The 26589-nt window shown below is 54.6% G+C and overlaps 2 protein-coding genes across 3 annotated transcripts in view; both read right to left on the reverse strand.

Annotated features, from left to right (window-relative positions):
- Positions 1-5743: 5743 nt before the first annotated feature.
- Positions 5744-13227, reverse strand: MXD4 (MAX dimerization protein 4). Its single transcript, XM_049789745.1, has 6 exons — positions 13043-13227; positions 12842-12941; positions 10888-10917; positions 6908-7022; positions 6480-6639; positions 5744-6058 (listed from the first exon to the last, which is right to left on the reverse strand). Exons 1-6 carry the CDS (start codon positions 13104-13106, stop codon positions 5919-5921), a joined length of 609 nt encoding a protein of 202 aa, XP_049645702.1. The 5' UTR covers positions 13107-13227; the 3' UTR covers positions 5744-5918.
- A 3396-nt stretch (positions 13228-16623) lies between these two features.
- Positions 16624-26589, reverse strand: part of ZFYVE28 (zinc finger FYVE-type containing 28) — a 31073-nt gene continuing 21107 nt past the window's right edge. For both annotated transcript variants that reach the window (XM_049789706.1, XM_049789708.1), the window contains 3 exons: positions 17658-17762; positions 16892-16995; positions 16624-16765 (listed from right to left, as the gene is read on the reverse strand). In XM_049789706.1, coding sequence (XP_049645663.1) covers positions 16634-16765; positions 16892-16995; positions 17658-17762 — 341 coding nt within the window. In that variant the 3' untranslated portion in view covers positions 16624-16633. The remainder of the gene's footprint in view (positions 16766-16891; positions 16996-17657; positions 17763-26589) is intronic.

Below are 26589 nucleotides of genomic sequence, written 5' to 3' on the forward strand. Positions count from 1 at the left end.
AAAAAAAAAAAAACACCGCACAGCACCCAGCCCAGCCCTGGAGTGGAGGACCCAGATCACTTTGCCAAAGGAGGGCAGTTGGACTCAGCAGTTCTAACAGAAGTGGGGGCTGTGTCTGGCCCTAATGAGGAGGCAGAGATGTGGGATAGGGAAAAGGGCAGTGATCCTAGGCAAGGGGGTGGGAATGTGGGCCCAGGGGAGAGAAGGGAGGAGCTCTGCTGGATTCATCTCTCCTCCTCTCCTCGCCTCCCCTCCCTTTCCCCCTTCTCCTCCCCTCCCTCTCCTCTCTTCCCCACCCCTCCCCTCTCCTCTCCTTCCTTTCCCCCTTCCTCCTCCCCACCCTCCTCCTCCCCTCTCCTCTTTTTTTCCCCCCCTTGGCAGCCCTCAGGGGTTACTCCTGGCTCTCTGGTCAGAAATCACTCCTGGGGGGCTCGGGACCATATGGGATGCTGGGGATGAAACCCAGGTCAGCCAAGTGCAAGGCAAACACGCTCTGTGCTGTGCTATTGCTCCATCTTTCTTTTGTTGTGTTTTTTTGTTTGTTTAGTTTTGTTTTTGGGTCACACCTGGCGGCGCTCAGGGGTTACTCCTGGCTCCATGCTCAGAAATTGCTCCTGGCAGGCTCGGGGGACCATATGGGATGCCGGGATTCAAACCAATGACCTTCTGCATGAAAGGCAAACACCTTACTTCCATGTTATCTCTCTGGTCCCCTGCTCCATCTTTTTTTTTTTTTTTGGGGGGGGGGCCACACCCAGTGATGCTCAGGAGTTACTCCTGGCTGTCTGCTCAGAAATAGCTCCTGGCAGGCACGGGGGACCCTATGGGACACCGGGATTCGAACCAACCACCTTTGGTCCTGGATTGGCTGTGCTATCTCTCCGGGCCCTCATCTTTCTTAAGATGAGAGAGAGCCGGGCCCGGAGAGATAGCACAGCGGCGTTTGCCTTGCAAGCAGCCGATCCAGAACCAAAGGTGGTTGGTTCGAATCCCGGTGTCCCATACGGTCCCCCGTGCCTGCCAGGAGCTATTCTGAGCAGACAGCCAGGAATAACCCCTGAGCAACGTCAGGTGTGGCCCAAAAAAAAAAAAAAAAAAAAGATGAGAGAGAGCCTAAGTGATAACACAGTGGGGAGGGCATTTGCCTTACACACAGCCAACCCATGGTCCATCCCTGGCACCACACATATGGCTCCTAAACACCTCCAGGAGTGAGCCCTGAGAGTAGTGACAGGAGCAAGCCCTAAGCATTGCTGATTGTGGCCCAAAAAAAGCAAACAGAAAAAGAAAAAGAGAAATTTGGGGGTATTTATAGAAGCAAGGAGGAACTCAGCAATGAAGATGCCAAAGAGAAAGAGATGGCTTTGCATAAGTGGGGACAGAGGGCAGACCCAGGTACATGACCATTCTCCTACACACTTTATCAGGTAGCTCCTGGGTGGTTGGCCAAATCATTCACTTTCCATGTGATTGTGGACTGCTACTGTTACTGTTTTGTTTGTAAATGTTTATGCGGCAAAATAAGCCATGAAGATATAAAGTAAGAATGTTGAGAGTTGGGGCTGGAAAGATAGTAGTATAATGGTTAGAGGGCTTGTCTTGCAGGTGGCCAACCCAGGCTCCATCCCCAGCACATATATGGAACTTGAAGCACTGCCAGGAGTAATTCCTGAGTGCTGAGCATTGCTGAGTGTGGCTCCCAAATCAAGAAAATATCCACCACCGCCGGAGAGATAGCATGGAGGTAGGGTGTTTGCCTTACATGCAGAAGGACGGTGGTTCGAATCCAAGCATCCCATATGGTCCCCCGAGCCTGCCAGGAGCGATTTCTGAGCGTAGAGCCAGGAGGAACCTCTGAGCACTGCTGGGTGACCCAAAAACCGAAAGAAAAAAAAAAAAAGAAAATATCCACCAATGCTGGGGCTCCAGCATGATAGTACAGTGGTTAGAAAATTTGACTTGCATGTATCCAGGTTTCCATTCCTGGCTTCTCAATTGGTCTCCCAACTACTGCCAGGAGTCATTCCTGAGTGCAGAGCCTAGAATAACCCCTGAGCATCAGTAGATGTGACCCAAAAATCAAGAAAGGAAAAAATAGTGGTGAGGACCTAATCATTCACCAGTGGTGCTCAAAAATGTCTCAGCACTTAAGATTACCTCAGGCTTTTAAGAGAGCAGAGGCCATAGTGATAGCACAGCAGGTAGGGCGCTTGTCTGGCATGCTGTGGTTGACCTGGATTCGATCCCCAGCATCCCATATGGTCTCCCAAGTCTGCCAGGAGTAATTTCTGAGAGCGGAGCAAAGAATACCTGCTGAGTACTGCTGGGTATGGCCACCAAACCAAAAATAAAATAAAAAGAAAGCAGAGAACAGGTTGGAGGGAGCCCAAAGGGCTTCGCATACAGGAGGTACAGGCTCAGTCCCTGGCACTAGCCTGGTCTAGTCTCTGGGACCAACCAAGATCACCCCATAGGGCCCCCAAATAAAAGCAAGCAGAAAAGAAGCAAGCAAGATGTTTTCTATTCTCCAACCAAAGTCCCTAGTTTTCTCATGAGCCACGTGATCATGCTTTCAGGTCAATGGGGGAGGGACACCCTGTCTGGAAAAGGGTCAGGGCTGCCTGGAGGCCAGAGAGAGACTTGGGCTGAGATACTACAGCACTGCTTCCTGTGATGCCTTCACCTAGGGGAGCCCCGCCGTTTGGGGGTTGGCGCAGGAGCAGGGAGGGGGTGTCTTCCAGCTGCTGCCACTTGCACAACAGCAAAGCTCGAGGCAGGAGGCTGGAGTCTTAGGTGGCCCTGTAGGATGGGCTATGGGGGTGTAAGGTCCAGAAGGCTGCGGTAGAAGGATAGGCAGGACCTCATTAAGGGATGCAGAAACAGAGGAACAGAAAGTGATAAGGAGCAGGGCCCAAGAACCACTTCCAAGAAGCAGGACAGCTACAGCCCCACTTTACTAAAAAATCCAGTGAGACTGGCAGGGGGTTCGGCATGGAGGAGAAGAAGCCTTGGGAGGTAATGAAGGGCAGGGGACAGGGGTCCCCCCTCAGAGGCGCCAGAAGCAGCTGCAGCACTTGGGAGAGGATGTCTGGACTAGGAGTAAAAAGGAGGTGCCACCGAGTCCCAGCTGGGAGTTTAGAGGCTCATTCTGGCCTGAAACAAGGTGGGGAAACAGCACAAAGGAGCTTCTCAGGGGACAGGGCAGGTTGACACAAACCCTCCTGCAAATTGCTTCGTGCCTCAGTTTCCTATCCATGACACATTCCAGCCTGAAGCCAGCAAGCTCCAGAGCTCACACACACTCAAAGTGGAGACAAGAAGTGACAGGATGGAGGAGGAATTCAAGTGGGTGTGAATCCTCCCTTGTTTTCCCAGGAGGAATAATGGTATCAGTTTGTGGAGGGTGAGCACAGACTGTGTCCAGGTTGGTAGGCCTGACCCACACATGTGACAGGTGCTCTGCCACTTGAGAATCATTTTGGCCCTGGTAAGATTTCCTAGGGTGTCCCTGGGACACAGTGGTGCTTTCTGCTTGGGTTGGGAGTACCCTGTGAGCGCTACCCCGTCACAGCGGCCCACCCCCATGCCACGGAGCCACCCAGCTCTCTGTGCTCTTCTCGAGTACCCTCTGCCCAGCCCCAGGTGCCCAAAATCGGGGTCCTAAGAACCTGATTGGGCCTCTTGTTGGTGGCAAGGGGGTAACTGGGGCAGTGGTGGCCAGCCTGTGATCTGTCCTGCCACTGCATGTGGACACTCTACACCTGCCATATGGCAGTGGATGGCAGTGAGAAGGCACCAGCAGCAGGGGCAGGAAAGCAGGTGGAGGCCACGGGCATCAGGGGGCAGTATGGGGGCCCCATGAGTCCAGCGAAGGTGCGAGCTCCAGGAGCTCCGGGAGGGGCAGCCAGGGAGGCAGTTGGGGTTTCAGGGGTTGGGGGATTCCAGAAAGCAGGGGGAAGCACAGCTTAAACTGTCAGTGAAATTCCCAGGGCAGGGATGAGCAGTGCACGAGAGCAGAGAGAACCAAGCAAAGCCTGAGAAAGGTCCAAGGGCAGGACGCTGACCCTGCACATGACTGACCCAGTTTCAATCTCCAGCACCCCATAGGATCTCATACGCCTCTCTGGGAGTGATCCCTGAGCACAGAGCCAGGAGTAATCCCTGAGCACCACTGGGTGTGACCCCAAGACACACAGATGAAAATCATAAAAAAAAAATCATGAAGCCACAGGGGTGAGGTATAAAATCTGTATTTATGTTACAAAGACAGAAAATACAGCACAGATACCCCTGGGGACAGGAGGCGTGACCCCTGTAACATGCCCGGGTGGCCAGCACCAGACCTACTGGGGCCCCAGTCTCCAGCATGGAAACTGGCCTGTGCCTGGCAGAAGGGATTGTCCAGGTTAGCAGGCCCAGAGAACAACAGGGCTGCGATACAGCAGCCCAGGGACCAAGTAGCTAGGCCTGTGTGGGGCAGAGAGGAGAGGGGAGGGCACGGCCTCGCCTCAGGAAGGCTGCTTGCCCACTCCAGACCCCTGCAGCAGCAGGGAAGCGATTTCCTGACAAGCCTCCACAGACCCTGGGTAACCAGGGTGCCACCTGCAGCCAGACCAGATGGCAGGGGCTTCAACTTGGCACTGCTAGTGGGAGTACAGGATTGAGGGAGCCCAAAAGGGCACCACAGGGTGAAAGTCTCAGCTGCCATAGGCCACAACAGAGTCTGGAGCTTCCTCTGTGGATAGATAAGAAATGATAGACACACTTGCACTGAATAGACACCAGCACATGGGCTGGTGAAGGGAGGTTGGGTGGACGCAGCCAGCAGGGCCAGATGCTCTCCAACAGCCCCGGCGATGTTCCTACAGATGCCCCAGTTCCTGTTTCCTGTCGCCATAACTTTGGGGCCACACCTGTTTCCAGGCACCCGTTTGTCTGAGGACCTAGCCATCGAATGCTGCTTTCACACATTGGGGACATGCTGTACAGGAAGACCCATTGTGGGGAAAGCCCCTTCCCATATCTCCCAAGAGTACAAGTGAGTGGTCTCAGGAACAGGCCCCCAAGTGCCAGCCACATCCCCAGGGCCAAAGCCTTCCTCTGTGTGGTCCCAAACTCAGAGAAGTCAAGCATAGGCAGGCCTATGGGCTGCTTCCATGGCCCCTGCCGGTCTGTCCATCTCCCAGCCCCAGGCCTCCCAGAGGGCAGTATGGAGGTCCTGTCAGGTGAGGGGAGATGCTGGTGGTGGGCTAGGGGCACAGGCACACGGATGAGTCCCTGAGACACACAAGGACGCAACACAGCTAGGAAAATAGAGTACAAAAGTTGGCCCCTGCGCCAGAGCCCGTCTGCTCTGTGTATAATACAAAACAGCTGCTCTGGTGTTTTGGGAAAAGCACCTCTCCCAAACGGGCCTAAGCAGTGCAGCAATTTTTTTTTTCTGCAGGAGAGGAGAAAGCCCTGAGGAGCCTGGCAGGCACAGAGGAGATGGCAGGAGGCCCAGGCCAGTGGGGCGCCAAGGGGCCTCGCACAGCAAAAGGGCCAGCCTATGGGTAGCTCATAAGCCCCCACCCACCTGCCCACCTGCCTAGTAGAACCAATTCCACCTTGGTAGTTCCCAGAGTCCATGCCTGGCACCCAGCACACAGTACCCGGCTTTCTTCCTCAGTCCATACCTCCTCCAGGGGTCCAGGCTGGGGTCTGAGCTCCCCACAGTGCTCATTAAGCCCCAACACGGCGCCCACCGGGTGCAGCAATGACTTTTAATACTTCCAAAATGCTTAAGAATCTGGGGCAGGCCTCAGGGGGTTCCGCCAGCTGAGGGGTCCCTGGGACAGGGGTGCAGGTGGCACAGTGGTCCTAGAATAGCCCAGCAGTGAGCCCAGGGCTGTTGGCAGGCGACAGGGTTGGTGCCAGGCCTATGACAGATGCCGGCTGGGTGGCCCGTAATTGCTGCTGCAGCCTCCGCCCTGTAGGCTGTCCTGGTCGTCGGCATCGCTGCTGCTGCCAGCACTGTCCAGCTCACCGGGACCGAACTCCATGCCCTCCACATCCACCTCTGCAAGCACGAGGCCGCCGTCAGGCAACCGAGGGCAGCACAGCCCAGAGGTCATGGTCATACTCTCCCTTCCCAGGGGCAAATCCATAGGGGGAATTTTGAGGGGTTCGGGAAGAGTTCCAAAGGGAGGGTCAGGAGACACATCCACTAGGAGGAACATCAGCCCAGAGATGCACCTTGCCCTGCCAGGAGACCTCCACCCTACTCAAAGACCCCACCCATGCTTGAAGCCCTCTCACCCATCCAGAACCCCTGTCCCTACCCAAATCCCCCACTGCGAGCCCTCGGGGTTCAGAGTCTGCCCATTTGGAGGCCCCCTCATCCCCTCAAAGCCTACTCGAGCCATTCACCTACGTACCCAGAGCTCCCATTGGTCTCAGGAGCCCCCACCCAATGACTCCTCCACCCAGACCCTGCCCACCTTGCTCAGAGTCGGTGGATAAGGCGGAGCCGGTGCTATCAGTGCGGATGCGCTCCAGGCTGCCCAGCGACAGCTGCTCCAGGCGTCGTTTCAGGAAACGATGCTCTCGCCGAAGCTGCTCTTTCATGCTCAGCGCCCAGCGGTCCTGCTCCTCCAGTTTCTGGGGCGCAGAGGTCGGAGCAGTGAGCTCAGGGGTGGGGGTGGGCAGCACCCCCCTTTCCTCCGGGAAGTGTGGCCCCTCTTCTAGGTAGGGTTCCTGGGTTGCGACAACAGGCATCCTACCGTAGCCTACAGCCCAGACCACCTCCATTCCCCGGCTTCCACAGGCACCAACACCTCCTGGCCCTCCAGGTGCCCTCCTTCGGGCACTGCCCTTCACAGCCTGGCCCAAAGGAGGTCACCCACCACCACGTAGGGCACCCGCTCACCTTGATGTGGGTCTTGGCGCGTTTCAGGAGGCTCAGTGTGGTGTGGCGGGTGCTGTCCGGCCCGAGTGGCACCAGCTGCTTCAGCTGCTCCAGATAGAGCCTAAGCTTGGCCCGTCTGAAAGAGCCAGAGATGGGTCAGCCGGGCTGTACAAAGTATAGGCGCCAGGTGGGGCAGGGCCACCCTCAACCAACACCCCCACAAGATGGCTGGAGGCGCCCTCAACACCCCTGCAAGAGGGGGCCCTTGGCTTGAGCTTGACAGCCACCTGGGCCCGAACCCCTGGGTGATCCACAGAGCCCAAAGGGACTGTCCTCAGCTCAGGCTTCAGAGGCACCCAGGCACGGTGGCACACTAGACTCATGGTTGGGCTGTGTCCACACATCGGACAGAGCTTGGGGAGGGCGGTGTCGAGTGGAAAGGCCAGCCATAATGCTGGGCTTATCGGCTTATCTCACACCCCAGAGCAGGACCCTAGGCCAGGTCTCAGGAGAGCAGCAGGCGCATTCCTAACACTGTCCCACCCCAGGCACTCCAGGTCCTGGGGGGGGGGGGGGCAGAGCCTGGGCTCCACATCTGCGCAACACACTCCCCCCACCACACCAACACTTCCCATCTCCTCTCTGAGAAAGCCACAGCTGGACCCTGGAAAGAACTGGGCAGAGGGGCCCAGACTGGGCCACAAGGCTGTGGGAGGTGGAGGCATCTTCAAGTGAACCCCTAGCCTCCCACACACACAGGTGGCCCCTGTTCTCAAGTCAGTACTTGGCACCCCAGGCCTGGGGTCTGTCTCCCTCATCCAGCTTGTCACACCCCCAGAGTCACAGACCTCCTAGGCCACCTGCCCCATGCCCCACAGGACCCTGATATCTGCTGTGGATGGCACAAGCGGGAGCTGGTGGTGGACACGGGCGGACATAGACCAACAGGAAGAGAGAAGAAGCAAGAGGCGCCCGCCCCACCCCGAGCTCACTCTCACTCCGGCAGGAGCGGACAGAGCCATAGGCGAGGGCGCGGTCTGTGAAAGGACACAGCAGACGCACACACAGACTGGACGGGTAACAGTGGATGCGGCTCCGGCGGCTGGGCAGCGTTTATCTCGTGGGCTCTGTGCTTTGGGGGACACTGTCCAGGTTTTCTATACTAGAAGAAACCACATATTACAGTCAGGAAAAGACATGTCTGCCCAAGAGAGAGAGACAAATCACAGACCAGAGTATTGGCAAGACACGTGGAAACATGAATGACAGAGGCAGGGGTTAAGGGCTCCCGGATGGAGACAGAGAACACAGAGTCATAGCTAACATGCAAACACACAGATGCGCGCACACACGCAACACATGCACACATACACACACACAGAGCTCAGCTCAGCTCACAGACCCCCCAAGGGAGCTCCCAGAGCACTTGAAATGGGCCATATGCATCACCCCGAGCTCGGGGGTGCTAAGGCCAGTTACCCTGTGACCAACATCTCTACTCCTCAGTGCCAGCAGAGGAAACTATGTACGTCCCAAAGCAAAGACAGCATCTACCCGCAGTGATCCTGGTGCCCAGTGAGATGAGACACATGACTGGGCTCAAGGGTTGCAGGTGAGGCTAGGAGGGCACTCTAGGAGTGGGCTCAGGCACCACATCTCTGCTGCGGGGGATGACACAAACACAGGCCTTGCACCTATGCCCCAGGAGACACCAGGGAGCACCACAGTGCTCAGCCTGGCCATCGGGGCTAGGAGCCAGCCTCGGTGAGCCTGGGGTGACCAGGGCAGCTCCCCTTTTGGCGCAGAAGACAGCCTAGCCTTAGGAACATCTGGAGTTTTTTAATTTTTAGCTATACCCAGTGATGCTTAGGACTTACTCCTAACTGCACTCAGGGATCACTCCTGGTAGTGCCTGGAGACCATTTGGATGCTGGGATTGAACCCAGTTAGGCCACATGCAAGGCAAGCACTCTCTCCCATGGACTCCAGCCTTTCTTTTTCCGGATTGCGGTCAACCCTGGTCGAGCTCAGGAAACACTCCCAGTGGGCTTCAGGGGACCATATAGGGTGCCAAGGATCAAATCTGGTCACCGTGTGAAGGCCAGGGCTAGTCTGTCTCACTGGGTCCTACCCTGGATTTCTGTTTTTTTTTTTTTTTTTTTTTTTGGTTTTTGGGCCACACTGGGTGACACTCAGGGGTCACTCCTGGCTTGGGGGGACCATATGGGACGCCGGGGGATCGAACCACGGTCTGTACAAGGCTAGCGCAGGCAAGGCAGGCACCTTACCTCTAGCGCCACCGCCCGGGCCCCCCCAACCCTGGATTTCTAAGTCCTCATGGGAAAAAGCTTCAGAGCCCCAGTCAGCAGGCATCCATGAGTGTCCCCAGAATTCCTGGCTTTAAACCCACCCCTTCTTGAGAGGCTCTGAATTGTGGGTTTGGGGGACAGAGCTATCTGTGGCCACTGCTGCATCCACTGGGGTGTCTACAGCCCGACCCTACACACGAGCCTCCCCAGTGCTCCCGGAGAAGCTGTTCTCAGGCCTCATCCCCAGCACCAAGATGTGGGGCACGAGTGGACCCCCAAGTGTGGTCCTAGTACCAAAATACAGAGCCTGCATGAACTCCCCAGGTCTGGGTGTCAGGACGAGGTTCTAGGGGCCCAGGGAAGCCACCTGACTAACTTTCCTGAGCCCCTCACTTTTCAGGTCTTCACTTCCCAGGCCAGGGCACACTCAAGACCAAGCCCCACACCCCCAAAGGGTTTTCTAGACCTGCCTGAGAAGAGCCCTACCCCACGCCCAGTCCCGCCTGCCACCACAGCGGGGACCCAAGGCCAGGCATGTGGAGGCACAGGTTGTCAAGCCCAGGCCTTAGTGACCTACTGCGTGTTCTCCTGGGAGGATAGGCCTGCCAGGCAAGCAGCTCAGGACAGGGGGCCCCAGCACCTCCAAGTCCTCCCTCTCCTCCTCTCTTTGCAGGCCTCCCTTACTACTTCCACCTCCTCGTTCCTGGAACTCCCTATCTGCCTCCCTCCACTTTCTCCCCCCTCCTCTTCCTTCCTTCCTTCCTCCCTCTCCTCTCCATCCTCCCTCCACTTAGCACTTCCTGTGACCGTTTCCAGGAGTCCCTGCCCCTGAGCAACTCCCATGTGCCTAGACCCCACAGCCATCCATGATGGCCAGAAGCAGAGATGCTTGTGGGTGGTCTGACTGACCCTGCTGTCCCCGAGCTTTGAGAAGGTAGCTAAGGTCTAGTCATCCCACAGCCCTTCAGGCTGGACCCTGGCTGCCATCTTCAGCCACTTTCGCCCTCCTGGAATCAGGCAGCAGCCTCCCCAGATAACACACCCTCCCCTCCACCCCACCCCCGTTATGGCCCCACAGTAAGCACAGCTCCTCCGGGAGTACTCCAGGATGAGCTGCTGCAGGGCAGAACCCACTGGGCTGACCCAGGGAGGGCTCAGAGCTGCTCACTAGACAGCTGAATGCAGAGATGAGGATGCCAGGGGGGGTGGGGGTGGGGGGGTGGGGGAGGTGGCCTGCAGGGCTGAGTCCGGAGTCTTGGGCCCACCTATAGCCGGGGTGCCAAAAAGTTAGTCCCACAGTCTCATGTCAGGCAGAGGCCTCCTCAGCTCCCCATTAGCCTTCCTGCCTTTCAAAAGTCCAGTGCAGGCCTGATTCACAACTGGTAGCAGGTACTAGGGGACACACAGGCCAGAGTATCCCGCTGGAACATGCTGCCCACAGCCCTGGGCACCACATAGTGGAAATGGCTTGAAAGCATATGCCTGATGCAGGGACCAGGGGCCAGCCCAAGGAGAAATCCTGCCTGGCCGCAGGCACCGTCCAGTAGTAGGGGCACTCAGACATTCTCCCAAACACACAGTGTCCCCCACCAACCCCATGGGGCCACCGGCTCCAAACACAGAAACATGGGGTGGGGGCAGGGCAGTGGCCTCCACAGGACAGGAGAGGCCTGGCCCAGGGCAGTCACTCACCTGTGCTTCTCCAGCTCGTTGTGCGAAGACCTGTGTGGACAGACAGACACAGAGTCCATGCCGGCCCCAGGAACTTAGGGCGCGCGGCAAAGACAGGACAGCCAGAGAACCAGGACAGAGCAGAGTGGAGGGGGCACTCTGCAGGGCCACACAGAGACAGGGCTGGGTCTCGGTGCCACCCACCCTGGACCCACACAATAACACCCAAGGAGATAATGGAGCAGGCCTAGGTCCAGAGACACCATGGAGCAGCCCATGGAGAAGAATGGGGCGCTGTGAAAGAGCTGAGCCTGGCTAGGATGATGGCACCGCTGACAGCTCCCCTGGGGTCCGCTCAGACGGGCATCAGGCAGCTTAGGACACCCTCATGCTCCTGCACGGAGCCCAGCTCCAGAGGGCTGCCCCGTAAACACCAGGGTAGCTCCTGGAGGTCAGGCAGGATGGACCACTGATTCCACCTGGTGACCCAGGTTCAATTCCTCCTCATGGGAGCGACAGGGAAGCACCGCCACCCTCACTGCTCATGTGCTGCTCCCACTCAGGTTGACCGCCCACTTCTCATCTGGGTTGGGAGGTGGCACCTGCCCCCTGCTCAGGCACATCAGCCTGGGGACCAGAGGGTCATGTGGAACCAGGACTCCCACCCGAAGATCAACCAGGAGAAGAACAGAGATATGGGAACTCCCCACCCTTCAGTGGCCGGATGTGTCCCACTGGCCAGGGAACTAACTGGCACTGCCTCAAGGCCAGAGGCCTCTCCTTTGGCCTGCATATGCTGCCAGCTCCTGCTCCATTCCTAGGCTGTGCCTGGCCTAGCAGGACACAGAAGCGTGTGGGAAACCCCAAACGCATGAGGTCTGCCCAGGCCGGTGAATATCACGCTGGGTTAGTGGGCAGAGAGGGCAGTGGCCACGAGGCAATCTTCAGGAGCCCAGAGGAGCAGCAGGGGAAGCTGGAAACCCTCTGTCCATCTCCCAGAGTTCCCAGAGACAGAAAAAGGAGCATCAGAGGTTGCCCTCTTGGCGCGTCAGTCTCATAATCTGAAGAAAAGGAGCACCAGAGACTCCGGTTTCAAAATGAGAAATCTGGGGCTGGAGAGATAGCATGGAGGTAAGGCGTTTGCCTTGTATGCAGAAGGCCGGTGGTTCGAATCCCGGCATCCCATAGGGTCCCCGAACCAGCCAGGAGCGATTTCTGAGCGTAGAGCCAGGAGTAGCGCCTGAGTGCTGTCAGGTGTGACCAAAACAAACAAACAAGCAAACAAAAATACCGAGACATCTACCTGTCTGTTTCCCGGTGGAAAAAGGGGAGCTAAGACAGCAGCTCCTTGGAGGGGCCAGTGAGGCTCACTTGAGCCGTGGCGCCCTGACCCCAAGCTGCCCCCAGCACCTGGGCAGGTGGTGCCTTTGCCAATTCCCTGCCAGCCAGCCGGTGAGCAGTGCATCCTCCTGGCTGCTTCAGCTCTGACCCCTCGAGGGCTCTGCAGCTGGCTCCCTCCGGAGCGTCCTCGGCTCTGTCCACCTGCCCCAACCCTAAGGCCAGGAGCCAAAGTGGCCCACGGCTCATCACTGGACTCCTCGAGTCAGGCTGAACAGGCGGTGGGGCTCTAGGGGGCCGGGCTGGAGTGGTCCTGAGCTGCAAGGTTCGCTAGGGGTTCCCCGACCTTGGAGACGTCGGACACGGCCCAGCCCTGCTCCCCGCAGCCCCGGGCGGGGGCGCGGGCTGTACTCGTGGCACTGTTTACGCGACAGGCCCGGGAGGCGCGGCCGCGGAAAATGGCGACGGCGGGCGGGGCCGGGCGGGGCCGGCCGGGGCGCGCTGCCTCTTCCACGCCGACCGCCTGGGCTGCGAGGGAGGGAGGCGTCGGGGCCAGGCGCGGGCCCGGGCGTGCGGGGCGGCCGGGCCGGGGCTTTGGGAGGGGCCTGCGGGTCGGGCCGGGCGCAGGGGCCGGTACCTGTTGTTCGGGGCCTTGCGCACCAGGCCGGCCGCCTTTGTTTTCTTCCGGGCGTAGTCGCCGTCCAAGGGCAGCACCGAGGCGTAGCCGTGCTCGGCCTCTGCGGAGGACACGGGGCGGCGCGGTCGGTCACTGGGGCCCCGGGCCGGCCCTCGCCCGCCCGCCCGGCGCACAAAGGCGCTCAGCCGCGCGGGGCGCTACCTCGGTCCCTGCGCTCCAGGTACTCGGCGGCCTCCAGCAGCAGCAGCAGCGAGTTCAGCTCCATCGTCCCCGCGCGCCGGGACGGCGGCGGCCGCTGCCTGGCCCGCTCCGGCCGGCTTCGCTCGCCGCACGCCCCGCACGCCCGGCGCCACCGCTGCCCTGCCCGGCCCGGCGGAGTCGCGGCCTCGGGCTGAGTTGACACCTCCGGGCCACACGGGCCGCCAGCCAATGGGGAGCGCGGACCCGGCCTGGAGGCGGGTGCTGCGCGCGGCGCCAGCCAATGAGCGGCGAGCCAGCGCCTCGCGGGCGGGGCCCGAATGTTGACAGCGGCCGAGCGGGTCGCCATTGGCTGGCAGCGCGAGGGGCAAGTCAGTGGCACGAGCTTAGCAACAGCACGTGGCGGCCCGGCCCCCGCGCTCGCTGATTGAAGCATTCCCTGCATGCTAAGTAGGCGCCGCGCGCCCATTGGCTATGTAAAGTAGGGGGTGCTGCCTGGCGGCGCGCAGCCAATGAGCGCGCGACGGCCCGACGGCCGCGCGGAGGGAGGAAGTTCGGGGCGAGCCGGCGGGGCGAGCGCTGGGAATCCAGGCCTGTCCCTGCGCGTCCAGTGCGACCCGGGCGGGACCTGGGAGGTGCGGGGAACCTGCGGCCCCCGAACTACCGTGTGTCTAGGTGTGTCTTCCGAGCGGGGCTGTGGCACGCGTCCCGGGAAGGCGAACCCGCTAAGAGGCTGTTGCGTGGGAGAAAGGAGGCTGAGAGTGGGGCCGGGGCGGTACAGGAGGAGCCCCAACTCTGCTGGGGTGGCCAGTGGGCTCCCAGGGGCGCACTAGACGGGGGTCCTGCGACCCAGACCAGGGTCAGGTGGGCGGGGGAGGGGACCACCGCAAGCACCCCCGGCTTGTGAACCCCAGGCTGCAGCCACGCGGGAACCAGCACTTCCTGGCGCTGCTGGCCCTGTGGTCAGAGCTGGGACAGCCGTTTCCCCACCTCCACGCCCTGAGTGGCCCAGACCCAGGGAGGACACGAAGACACCCCCTTCCTGGCCTGCACCCCAGCCGGAAGGAACTCTTATTACTTTTATTTACTTATTTATTTTTTGGTTTTTGGGCCACCCCCGGCGTTGCTCAGGGGTCACTCCTGGCTGTCTGCTCAGAAACAGCTCCTGGCAGGCACCATATGGGGGACCCTATGGGACACCGGGATTGGAACCAACCACCTTGGGTCCTGGATTGGCTGCTTGCAAGGCAAACGCCGCTGTGCTATCCCTCCGGGCCCCTCTTATTACTTTTAAAATTATTTTTGTTGTTGTTTTTGGGCCACACCGGCAGCGCTTAGGGGTTGGTTACTCCCGGCTCTGTGCTCAGAAATCATTCCTGGCAAGCTCGGGACTACATGCAATGCTGAGAATCAAACCCTGATTGGCCAGTTGCGAGGCAAACGCCCTACCCACTGTACCATCGCTCTGGCACCCCAGAATGGACTCTTTCCTTGCCTCCTGGGTTTACAGCAACCTCACTACAGGCAGGGCCCTGTATCCTGCTGGGAGGAGGCTGCCACCCTCACCTGCTCCTGGCTTTGTGGTGGTGTGAAAGTTGTCCCCTTTGCCAGGAGAGAGGAGAGGCGGGAGTGGCTATCCCCACACACCATGGATGGCTCCAGGACTGGTGGGCCAGGGTGGGTGGTAACTGGAGATGTCCTGAGGAAGGGTACCCCTGAGGCACAGGTACTGAGTGTTCCCTGGTTGTGCTGGGCCTGTGCTGGCAGGTGGGGGCCAGCAGTGCCACCTGCCAAATTATAGGGTGACATCTGATGGCACATCCCAGAACCTTCTGAGAAACTCCTTGCCTGCCTGCACCCCTACTGCATTCCTTTGTCTTTCCTGGCCAATCCCTAGTCCAGGCAGTGTCTGAGCCAAGTACCCACCCCCAGTCATCATGAAGTCATACAAGGGGCCCGGGCCCCGACTTGCCCCAGTTTTCCCCTAGGTCTGTCCCCGTTGAGTCTCCAGCAGAGTTTGTTTTGGGTGGAACTCAGGGTGTGCAGGTGCCTCTGGACAGTCTGGCCTTTCCTTTGCAGCTCTTTGCTCCAGCTAGAAATAGGATGAGAACTGGGATGGGGGGTGGGCACAGCACGGGAGGGTCCGGGTCAGTTTGCTCCCCTCCCCAGGGCCCATGAGGGCATTCCAGGGCCTAAGGACACCCAAATAAGGGAAACATCTAGAAATTTCCCAGTCTTCCTGCCCCAGCCCACAGGCCCCTCAGCCTGCTGGGAAGCTTGTGTCTTAAGTCTAACACTGCCCTCTCCCTTCTCCCTCTCCCTCCCCCTTCCTCTCCTTCCTCCCTTCTCTACCTCCATCCTCCTTCTTTCCCCTTCCCTCCTCTCTCCCCCCTCTCCCTTCATAATCCCTTTCCCCTTCTCCACTTGCCTTTCCCCTCTCAATCCTGTCTTCCCTACTTCGCCTCATTCTTTTCTCTTCCTCCTGCCCTTTTCTGCAGTCTTTCTCACATTGGGCGTGGGGCTGAGTGCAGCCCTCGGTCCAGGCAGAGAGCTAAAGGGACTCCATTGGTTGCTGTCGGTCTTGTTGGGCCCTGGCCTGGGTCATCATTCAGCACTGGAGGGATGCTGCTTAGCCCTGACACAAGGCCCAGTGCCCTCCACTCCCTCATGGGGCTCCCGAAGCTGCCCTGATTCTAGTCTGTGAAACCCTTGTTGGGTCACTTAACCTCACTGAGCCTCACTTTCCCTACCTGGTAGCAGAGGAGGGCATCGGAGCCAGGTGGGCACCATGAAGGACCCACTGTGTGGGAGAATGAGGTGCCCACACACTCCTGTGGGCTTGAGCAGGTCTCTCAGAGCCCCTGGAGGGACGGCTGCTGGCTGGGTCCCCTCCTCAGAGGGCAGCGGGAAGGCATTGGACAGAAAGGCCTCCATGCGGCCCCCCACTCAGCGCAGCCAGGGCAACTTTGGGGGGCATTTGGACTGGGTGCCTTAACAACCTGTTTCCATTTGGGGTCCACAGGATCATCCCTGGCCATGTTCGAGACACCCTATGTGGCGCTGGGGAGAGCACCCAGGTGGGTGTGTTTGAGGCCTCCCCGCAGTACCGCTGCGCCCCGCCTCTGCCTCGAGGTCTGAGCTCAGGAGTCCCCGCAGCCCACCTGAGCTGTGCAGCATGCGGGGTGGGGCTGCTGCCGCGAGGAAGGCCACGGGGTCCCTCTGCTGTAGCTCGGGTGGCCCCAGCCAGCACCGGGACGCCCTGCCCTGAGCGGGTCTGGCTTGTGCTGCGGGCGCTCAGGGCCGGAGATCCGCAGGTGCCGGTGCCCTGTCCCGCAGCGTCTGTCCGGGTCACCGGTCACCTTCCCACCCGCGCCCTCCGGGGTCCCCACCGCGAGATGCCGGCGCCCCCGGCTCTCCAGGAAGCCCCGGCGCAGCCCTGAGCCCGGACCCCACCGTGCGTGGGGCGGCGGCGTGGAGGCGACAGAGGCGGCAGAGGGTCCGAAACAGGTTTATGCCCGGCCCGGCCCGGCCCCGACGAAGCCGCGACCCGGTCGCGCGCGAAGCCCGAGACGGGAGCCCGGTGCCGGTCCCGGGTCAGAGCGCCGCCTTGTCGCGGTAGAAGGGCGTCACGTGGAACACGTAGCAGTGCGTGCAGACCCGCACCGGGCGCACCTGCCCGTAGCGCGGCAGCGGCGCCGAGTGCGACGAGCAGCGCGAGCAGAAGATCTGCGGAGCGGACACAGGGAGGGCAGGGCGAGGGCTCAGGGCGGGCGGGCAGCGCGCCCCGGGCCGCCACCCCACCCCTGGGCCTGCCCCGCCACACCCGTGCCCGCCGCCGCGTCCCCGGCCCACCTTCCCGCAGCTGCGGCAGTGGTGCTTCCTGCGGATGACCGTGAACGGCGCCTTGCAGGCCGTGCAGACGCCGCAGACTTCATCGGGGACCCACTCGGGCGGATCTGTGGCCAGAGCAAGGGACCTGTCACGGGGCGCCAGCAGGGTGGGACGCAGGCTGCGCTCTCCAGCGGGCGGCGTTGGTTGGGGTTCCCGGTGACCCCCAACCAGGGTCCCCCCATCACTATCCAGACACACTGGGCAGGCCAGGACAGCCTGCAGCCCTACCCAGGTCAGCGTGCCTGTGTGCTGCCAGGCAGGGCCCGGGTTCTCCCCTACATCCAGCTCTGCCCCAAACCCACTCCCAGGAATTGGTTCCCTCGCAGGCTGGCGTATCTGTGGGCACCCCTACGGCCGGGCACGTGGCTTCACCCCAAGTCATATCCCAGGATCCAGGACCAGCCTGGGTCATGCCCTTCCTGGGCAAGTGGCACGGTTCTGGGGTACAGTGCTGCAAGCCCCCGTAGAGGGACAGATTATAGTCCCAATCTTGGCGTCTGGAAAGGCACATCTGTAACCACACCCAGACCAGCCCTGGGAGAGGCGACTTAAAGAGTGGCTGGAGTTGAGAGTTGAATCCTACTGGCCCCTGTTCCCCAGGGTCAGGGCTCCTAAAGGCTTTCAGCTGGTTTCTCCAAGCTGACACAATGGCCCAATGCCGCTTCCCGACCAAACCCAGTGCAACCCGCAGCCTGTGTAGGCAGGCTCCAGGCCTGGCTCCACGCACCTTCCAGGGCCCCATCTTGGGTCTTGGCTGCCAGCTCGGACGACGGCGGGCTCTCCTGGCACAGGGCACAGTCCTCCAGCGCTGCACTGCGCAGGCTCTGCGTGACTGGACAGAGGGTGGGCTAGGACGTGTGCCTGATCCCATACCCTGGGTACTACTCACCAAGCCAACCCTCAGTCCCACCCATGGGCCCGCAGTGGGCTGGGCACTGCCAGCTAGAGGTTGTCTGGGCCTGAGGGGTACAGATCCTGCTGAAGAGGTGTTATCACTTCCATTTCTGTCGAGGTCATGGGCAGCACCTACCCTTTCCCCTGGCAGCGGCCAGCAGCTGGATGCAGCACTGGGGGCAGGAGAAATGGCACACCAGCATAGCCTTCTATTGTCCATGCACAGGCCATGGAGTGTGGGCCCAGACATGGTGAGGAGGGGCAGGAGAGCAGGAGTCTGCATGAGACGTTGTGTCCACTCCTGTGGGTACACGTGGTAAATGTGTCTTTTGTGCACACCTACTCCATGTGTACCTGCATTTTCATGTGTGGATGGCTGTCTTCATGTATGTTCGTGTGCATGTGTGCCCTGGGTTCATTCTCCATGTACTCACATGTGCATATATGTGCATGCCGAAGGGCCTCATCTGGACCTGTGTGACTGGGCTGAATCTCTCTTCATGGTTACAGGTCCCAGTTTTTTAAGCTAATCACCTTAGTCCACACCTTACTCTCCTCTAGTAAGAATAGACCTTTCCCACCTACGAAAAGCTGAGTTACTCTTCCAAAGTGGCTGGTGGAGGCTTCTTGGTGAGTTCTCTACTCACCTGAGATCCAACCTCACCAGTGATTTCTACATCCAGCGATTCTGACTTCACCAGTGACATCTTGAGATCTGACCTTACCCACTTCATTTATACCTGGCATCTGGAACAGGGAATCTGTCTATGACTGGTGAGATGTTCTCTGGGGTAGTAGTCCCATGTTCCCAAGTGAATTTTTCCGCCTTGGATTTTTTTTGGGGGGAGGGGGAGCCCACAACCGGTGACACTCGGAGGTTACTTTTGGCTATGTGCTCAGAAATCACTCCTGGCTTGGGGGACCATCTGGGATGCTGGGGCTCGAACCATGGTCCGTCCTAGGCTAGCGCTGGCAGGGCAGATGCCTTTCCTCTCCTGAAGTGCCACCACTCCAGTCCCCGTCTTGGATTTTTAAGTTAGCTTCTATTTGGTTTAAAGTTGTGACAATAGTTTGGTGTTGAGTTGAGGAACCATAGCCTCTTTTCACGCTTTTGCTACCTTCTTTGTTCCAACTGTCAAGTTAAAACAAACTGACATCCCAGAGAGATAGCACAGTGGCGTTCGCCTTGCAAGCAGCCCATCCAGGACCAAAGGTGGTTGGTTCAAATCCAGGTGTCCCATATGGTCCCCCGTGCCTGCCAGGAGCTATTTCTGAGCAGACAGCCAGGAGTAACCCCTGAGCAACGCCGGGTGTGGCCCCCCCAAAAAAAAACCCTGACATTATAATTTATATGCTAGTTACTCTGGTAGTGTTCCTTCTCATTATTATAATTTGTATTGTGAAATACAAAAAATTAGAGCCAAACTTTCAAAAATGTTTCCAACTGCTCCTGAAACTTTCAACTGTTTCTAAAACAGTTTCAACTCTTTCTAAAATGCATCCAACTCTGAAAAACAAAAGCTCATTTCCAGTAATTACACGAGGTCAAGCCAAAAGCCCTGATGCTGGTAATGCAACCACTTTGAACTGGCTTTAGGCCAGAGGAGATGCCAGCCACTTCACCAGTAGATATTGACTTATTTTTTGGTTTTGGGGTTACTCCTGGCGGCACTCAGGGGTTATTCGTGGCTCTTCACTCAGAAATTGCTCCTGGAAGGCTTGGGGGACCATATGGGATGCTGGGAATCGAACTGGGGTCCGTCAACGATTATTGTGTACAAGGCCCTACCACTGTGCTATCGCTCCAGCCTGATAGTAACTTATTAAGTGAAATTAATGCAAAAAAAAAAAAAGTGAGGTAGTGACAGCTCAATTGGATGCTGAATCAGAAAGCAGAACTGTAAGGTTGCCACTCACCCCACTCCCACTGCAGATGCCAATTTTCAGAGAAATTGGACTAACAGGCCTGATACTAACCTCTTCCAATCATAAAAATAGTAAAACTTAAACCCATGTGGGTTTAAATATGGAATATCTCTGTCAATTTAAAAAAAGCATGCTTAGGGAAGAAGGAGGAGGAAAAAAATAAAAATAAAAAAGCATGCTTGGAGAATGGTCCACTTTCTCCATTGTGTTGAATTCCTTGGTACCTGGAGATGTGGTTTTATGAAGGAGCTAAGACTAAGCTTAATAGCCTAGATCACTCTAGTTAGTTACAAGAGTTCCATTGCTCCTGATAGGAGAAGAGGAGTTCTCAGAAATAAATAAGGCAAAATTATCCCATGTGTTTTGGAACTCATCAAAAAGCTCTCATTGAAGCCTTGGGGAAAAATTGATGATGCTGAATGTAAGAGTAGCTCTACAAAGATTTTCCCAGAAGCTCCTAATCCTTATGCGGTATTTGGGGGGGGGTGTCACAGCTGGCAGCGCTCAGGGCTTACTCCTGGCTCTATGCTCAGAAATCGCTCCTGGAAGGCTCAGGGGACCATATGGGATGCCGGGATTTGAACCACCGACCTTCTACATGTAAGGCAAATGCCTTACCTCCATGCTATCTATCTCTCCAGCTCCTTATGCAGAATTTCTAGGGAAACTGACAGAAGCTATCTGGAGGCAAATTAAAGACATGGTAACACAACAGGTCCTAATGAAAAGGATAGCCGGGCCCAGAGAGATAGCACAGCAGTGTTTGCCTTGCAAGCAGCTGATCCAGAACCAAAGGTGGTTGGTTCGAATCCCAGTGTCCCATATGGTCCCTCGTGCCTGTCAGGAGCTATTTCTGAGCAGACAGCCAGGAGTAACCCCTGAGCACTGCCGGGTGTGGCCCCCCCCCCAAAAAAAAGAAAACGATAGCCTCTGGCAATGCCAATGAAAATATCAGGCTATATTATGTCCCATTAGGGAAAGAGAAGATATCATGGGATTTCTATATACTTGTAGGAATGTGGAATATACAGTTCTCCCTCTCCACCTGCCACTGCCCCTTTATCAACCTATCCTATTCTGGTGAACCAGAATAGATACACTTATCCAGTTAGTGGACATAGTGAAAGCAGCCCAAGGAGACCACCTGGACTTTGCCGGAGGTGCAGCAAAGGATTCATTCGGGATAGAGATTGTTTTTCATCTTCTAATCGTTTATCCAGCAACCAGAGGAGTCCAAACACTAGCCCTGAGAATTCAGGTCAGATGTTTTAACTGTGGCAAAATGGGACATTTCTGTAAAGACTGCAGGATGCCACCCTTTTCTGCTCCTTGCCTCCATTCAGGCCAAGACTTAATTATCCTGTTTCAGGAAACTGGTCCAGGGGCCAATTCCATGCCCCCCATTTATCATCAATAATTCATCTTCCCAGCCCAACCAAAGAGAACTCTACAGCATAAGCTCACTAAAGCCTGCCACCTCAGGAAGCTATGTTCTCAATATACCCTGTCCTGAATTAACTAACCATAATACCAGCTCAGTGCCCTTACAAGGTAAGATCATCAGAAAAGAGCCAATTCCTTCCGGAGTTGTGGGACTGATAATGGGGAGAAGCAGTCTGACTCTTAAAGGTATTTCTGCTCATCTAGGAATTATAACTTTTGAACACATTGGAGAAATAATAGTTCTTGTTTCCATGCCCACAATTTGGGCTTTTAAAAAAGGCGAAAACATAGCTCAAATTTTATTACTTTCTTATACCTGGAAAATAATAATACATTTTGGAAGTAAAAACCCTGATGTTTCAGCTAATCCATTAGCTTTTGCTGCTAAGCTTAATGGAGAATATCCAGTGTTGAAGCTTAAAATTCAGGGCTGAGAGTTTGAAGGAATGTTTTACTTTAGCACTAAAGTTTCTGTGATTGCTTTAAAACACTGACCCCACAATTGAACATTGCAGAATATAATTTATAGCCTGGAAGGAATAGGTGGTGTTTGCCCCCAGCATCTCTTCACCAAATCACTAGGTTTTTGAAGTGCTTAGGACCAGAAAATCAACAAGCTGTATTTCTACCATTCATAGATCCAGTTTCCATGAACATCTGGGGGTGTGATTTGCATAGCAATGGAGAATGGAATATCACATCCCTTGCCCAACACCCTCTCATTTCGCCAGCTCAGTTGTTTTGCCTTATTGCCCAGCCCCCTTTCAGCCCAGAAGCTCAGAAGTTTCGCCTTTATAATTGGGGCCACTGGGTTAAAGTGACACTCATTTCAATTAAATGGAAACCGAATGTTCCAATCTGGATTCCCCAATGACTCATAAACAGCACAAAACTAGAGGCTCTGAGAAACTTAGTTGATGAGTAGCTAAGACTGGGACACATTGAAACCTTTTCTTTTTATGACTGAAACCCAACTACAAACATGTTTGTAATCATGTTGCTAAAATAAACATATTATTAAAAAAAGAAATATCCTTTCCTGAATAGAATTACCCTATATTTGTTATACAAAAGAAATCAGGTAGCTGAGACTTTTTTATTTTTTGTTTTTTGTTTTTGAGTCACACCCGGCAGTGCTCAGGGGTTACTCCTGGCTCTATGCTCAGAAATCGCTCCTGACGAGCTTGGGGGACCATATGTAATGCCGGGATTCAAACCACCATTCTTCTGCATGCAAGGCAAATGCCCTACCTCCATGCTATCTCTCTGGCTCAATTTTATCTTATTTAATAACTGTCAATGCATCCATGGTTCCTATGCAGAAACTACAGAAAGGCTTACTGTCACCAATAGCCATTCCAGAAAACTGGCCTTTGATAGTAACTGGTGAAGGTGTGGCTTTTACATTTTGCAATCCTTAATTCCCTATGGTTGCTACTGCTCAGCTGTCAGGGCCTCTAAAATAGGTTTACTTACACAGCAATCAACCTCGAACATTTGTGCCCTATTTGGATTTGATTGCTGCTCTTATCATCAAAGCAAAACTCAGAATGATTTCTGTTATGTTTTGATCCTGAAATAATCAGACAATTCCAAAAAAGAAAGTACAATGCATATTACCGCTCAGTGAGTCCCTTCAACAAGCCCTAGCAATTTTTCAGGAGAAGTTTCCTTTCCTGGAAGGGCCTGGGTTTCTTCAAAAGGACACATTTTGTAATTTCCTCTATTATCCATCCCTACCCCAATGTCCCTGTGTTTTACATTGATGGGTTGTCATCAGGAAAAGGCGGTATCACTGGCCCTTCACTGATCACAACAGTACCTACAAATGACAAGTATTCTCAACAAGTAGAACATGCTACTTTAAATTACTTCTAGCATATATTTCAGAGCCATGTAATATAGTTAGAAATTCAGCTTACATTTTAGAATTGTTCCCAGGCATAATTGCCTCTTTAAATGCTCATAACCAGGTTGTTCAAAAATTTGCTGCAGCAATTACGAGCCCTTCTGCAAAAACTTTAGAGCCATGTTTGCCAGCATGGGAAATGGTGGGCCACTGCCATGCTAAAGGCCTTTTTAACCAGGCCAGGGAAGGGTGCGGGGCTTGGGTCACCCCAGCACCTTTCCACCTCCTTCCTCTGGAGCTCCAGGGCTAACCCTGGGCCACATGCTCAGGGGGACAGCGAGGTGGGACCTGCTGAGGAGTTTAAAGGGTATCCCAGACTCTCCCCATTCTCCACCCAGCTCCGGAGGGAGGGTTTGGGTAGGGGTAGTGACCTTCCAGGCTTCCAACTCTTGAAGGATCTATTTCCTTCCTGGGAGCTGGGAGTGTTTGCCACCATGGGAAATGGCAGCACAAGAGGTATTGGCTTCAAGCAACTTTCCTTCCTGCCCCCTGTCCACCCCTGCGTGGAATGTATAGACAATTTTGGGGGTATCATTGGGTCTACTCTGTCATATACAGAATGTCTATGTTGTATAATTTCCTTCCTGCCTTGGCTCACCACCCAAAGCTCATTTTTAGTCCTTTACTCCCTCCCTCCCTCCCACAGCCGATTATCTCACATTGAACCATTTTCCCTCAGTTCTTGGCTACCCATGAAACCATTATTATCCCCACCCAAGCCAGCTGCCAACCAGCTACCAAAGTGAAAAAAATAGAGTCTCAGGCTGCAAAAAAACGATTACTCTGTTCCTACCTATCTACTCTCAGCAGCCTCCTGTCCTCCACCTTCCTTCACTGAGTAACTGTGGCTGCTACCATACTTGGTTTCTGATTAGTTCCCACTCAAAGGCATTTTCTGATATGGAAATTCTAGGAGTCATTTTGCAGACTCCAGCAGGCCAAATCACAGACCAAAGTGGCATCCAGGATTCAGCACTCTCCTCGGACTATTTTTTTTTTTTGGGTCACACCCAGCAGTGCTCAGGGGTTACTCCTGGCTGTCTGCTCAGAAATAGCTCCTGGCAGGCACGGGGGACCATATGGGACACCGGGATTCAAACCAACCACCTTTGGTCCTGGATCGGCTGCTTGCCAGGCAAACACCGCTGTGCTACCTCTCTGGACCCTCCTCTGACTATTTTTAATGACATAAAAGAGACATGCATGTATATAAATATCCTAAATGTATTCCCTTAACCGCTATAACTCTTATCGAATATCCCCTTATACAATTGTGCCCACTGTTTTCTGTTTGCTTGTTTGTTAGTTTTCCTTTCTTTCTTTCTTTGTATTTAACACAAAGAAATCTGTTTAACAAGGAATTATGGTAGAAGTGTCTTTTGCTTTAGAATTCATGTTAGAACCAAGTTGAGGGGATTTTTGGACTTGTTCCTTCTGCTCCCAGAGGCACCAATAATACATTGGGGCATGGTTCCTCTTTTGCATAGGTGCATTAAAATGGGAAAATACTACATATGCAAGCAAGTTATTATCTAACAGAGACAGGAACACAAATTTTGGAATGCAGTTAGGCCTTATACCCTGAAAACTGGCATAATGACTTGGCTCAGGCCTTCAAAGAATGGGCATTACCCATACACCCCTGAAGCACTGACCATCTATGGAAACAACCGCAATTTTCTACAACATCACCAGGAGGCAAATCCCAACCAGGGGAGACCCTACCGCTACCCTGGCATTGCCTTTACTCCAAGGAGTGTTCCCTTGACACTCAGCAACAGCAGCAACTTGCTTGCAGGGCAGGATGCTCAACATCTGATGGTGATGTAAAACTGGAGGATGCCCCACATCCTGACTTTGATGAGACACAGAAACCGGACAACAACAGCTAATGCGCGAAAAAACTTTCACCACAGAAAATGACTGAGGGGTTGGACAACCTAGTATGCCTGGAGCCAAGTCGGTCTTATGCCAGAGAACTTCAGAGATAAGGTTTCTTTGTATTTAGGACAAGGCTTATTTACCCATAATTTGCAGGGCCTATGCAAAAAAATAAAACAACACTTGCCACTCTTACACCATTATTGCTGTATTTTTTTTAACTCTTATCCTAAAGGAGAACTTACTAAACTTGCTGCTGGTACTTCACTGAATTCAATGTGTGTGAGTCAACAGTTTTCAAAAATACTCTCTTTTCTCTTCCATTTCTTTAGTTTTTCTTTTAACTTTCTTTTTTTTTTTTAAAGAAAAACATGTTGCTTTTGGTCTTCCTAAAATGTATTATTATAAGTTTTGTCAACTATGTAATGCATATTCTTTAAATTTAAAAAATAAAAAAAATTTCTGAGCTGATTTTCATCACTCATTTAAGAGCCCACTCTTATAAAATCCCACACAAGAGACCCCCAGGATTGATGGCTCTAGAGAATGAAACTGTGAATCATTTGGCCATGCCAATATTTAAGTCACCTACAGAAGCTACATACAAATGCCTCTGTCTGCATTTGAACTATCATATTCCATGGAAGCAAGCCAGTGAGGTTGTCAATAAGTACACCATTTGCACACTTTTGAATAAAAGAATACATGTAGCTCGGGCAACCCCCAAGGTTTACAGACAAATGAATTATGGAAAATGAATATTACAGATGTTGACTTCTTTCCAAAGAAAGCCTATCTCCATGTGGTCATCAATACATATCCACATTTTATCTGGGGAACACAAGTAACTTATAAAAGAGCCAATGCTATTTGTACCTTCATGCTACAATGTTTTTCTGTCAATGGGCATCCCCCTAATCCATAAAAATGGCCCTGCCTACACCAGTACAATTTTCCAATCACTTTGCAAAGAATGGCAAATCAAACCTATCACTGGGATCCCCTATAATTCACAGGGACAAACTACAGTTGAAAGAACTCACAGAACCCTTAAAACTCAATTATTAAAATATAGGAAAAGGAGGGCCAGAGCGGTAAGGCATTTGCCTTGCATGTGCTAACCTAGGATGGACCATGGTTAGATCCCCCAGCGTCCTAAGCTGGGAGTGATTTCTGAGCTCAAAGCCAGGAGTAACCGCTGAGCATCATCGGGTATGGCTCAAAAGATATGCATATATTTTATATATTTTTATATATAATATATGTATTGTATATATACATATATATATGAAAAGGGGCATCCAACTGACAGCATTTTATCTTTACTTAACATTATTTTCACTAAACTTCCTGAATTTACCTCAAGGAGAGCCTACGCAGCTGCAAAGACATGCTGCAGATGCTCAGGTGCAAAAAACAATTTCCCTATTTGAGTAAAAAATGATAATGTATTGCTAGTTATCTCCTCATTTGAGAAAATAGATATGCTATGTTTCCACAGATGCAACCCTGCCAAGAAACTCTTGAGTTCCACTGCACTTAGAAGGATTCTCACAAGTAAAAAAACTCAGAAACCGGGGCCCGGAGAGATAGCACAGTGGTGTTT

Source organism: Suncus etruscus, chromosome 16 (genome assembly GCF_024139225.1).
Source record: "Suncus etruscus isolate mSunEtr1 chromosome 16, mSunEtr1.pri.cur, whole genome shotgun sequence".
In the NCBI taxonomy this organism is placed as follows: Eukaryota; Metazoa; Chordata; class Mammalia; order Eulipotyphla; family Soricidae; genus Suncus; species Suncus etruscus.

Bases quoted from the DNA above. Each gene is read 5' to 3' on its own strand.
- MXD4 (XM_049789745.1), bottom strand. From the start codon at position 13,106: ATGGAGCTGAACTCGCTGCTGCTGCTGCTGGAGGCCGCCGAGTACCTG. The intron at 6,640-6,907 runs GTGAGCGGGTGC...TCTGCGCCCCAG, and splicing joins GCGCCAAGACCCACATCAAG to AAACTGGAGGAGCAGGACCG. The intron at 6,059-6,479 runs GTGGGCAGGGTC...TCGTGCTTGCAG, and splicing joins ATCCACCGACTCTGAGCAAG to AGGTGGATGTGGAGGGCATG.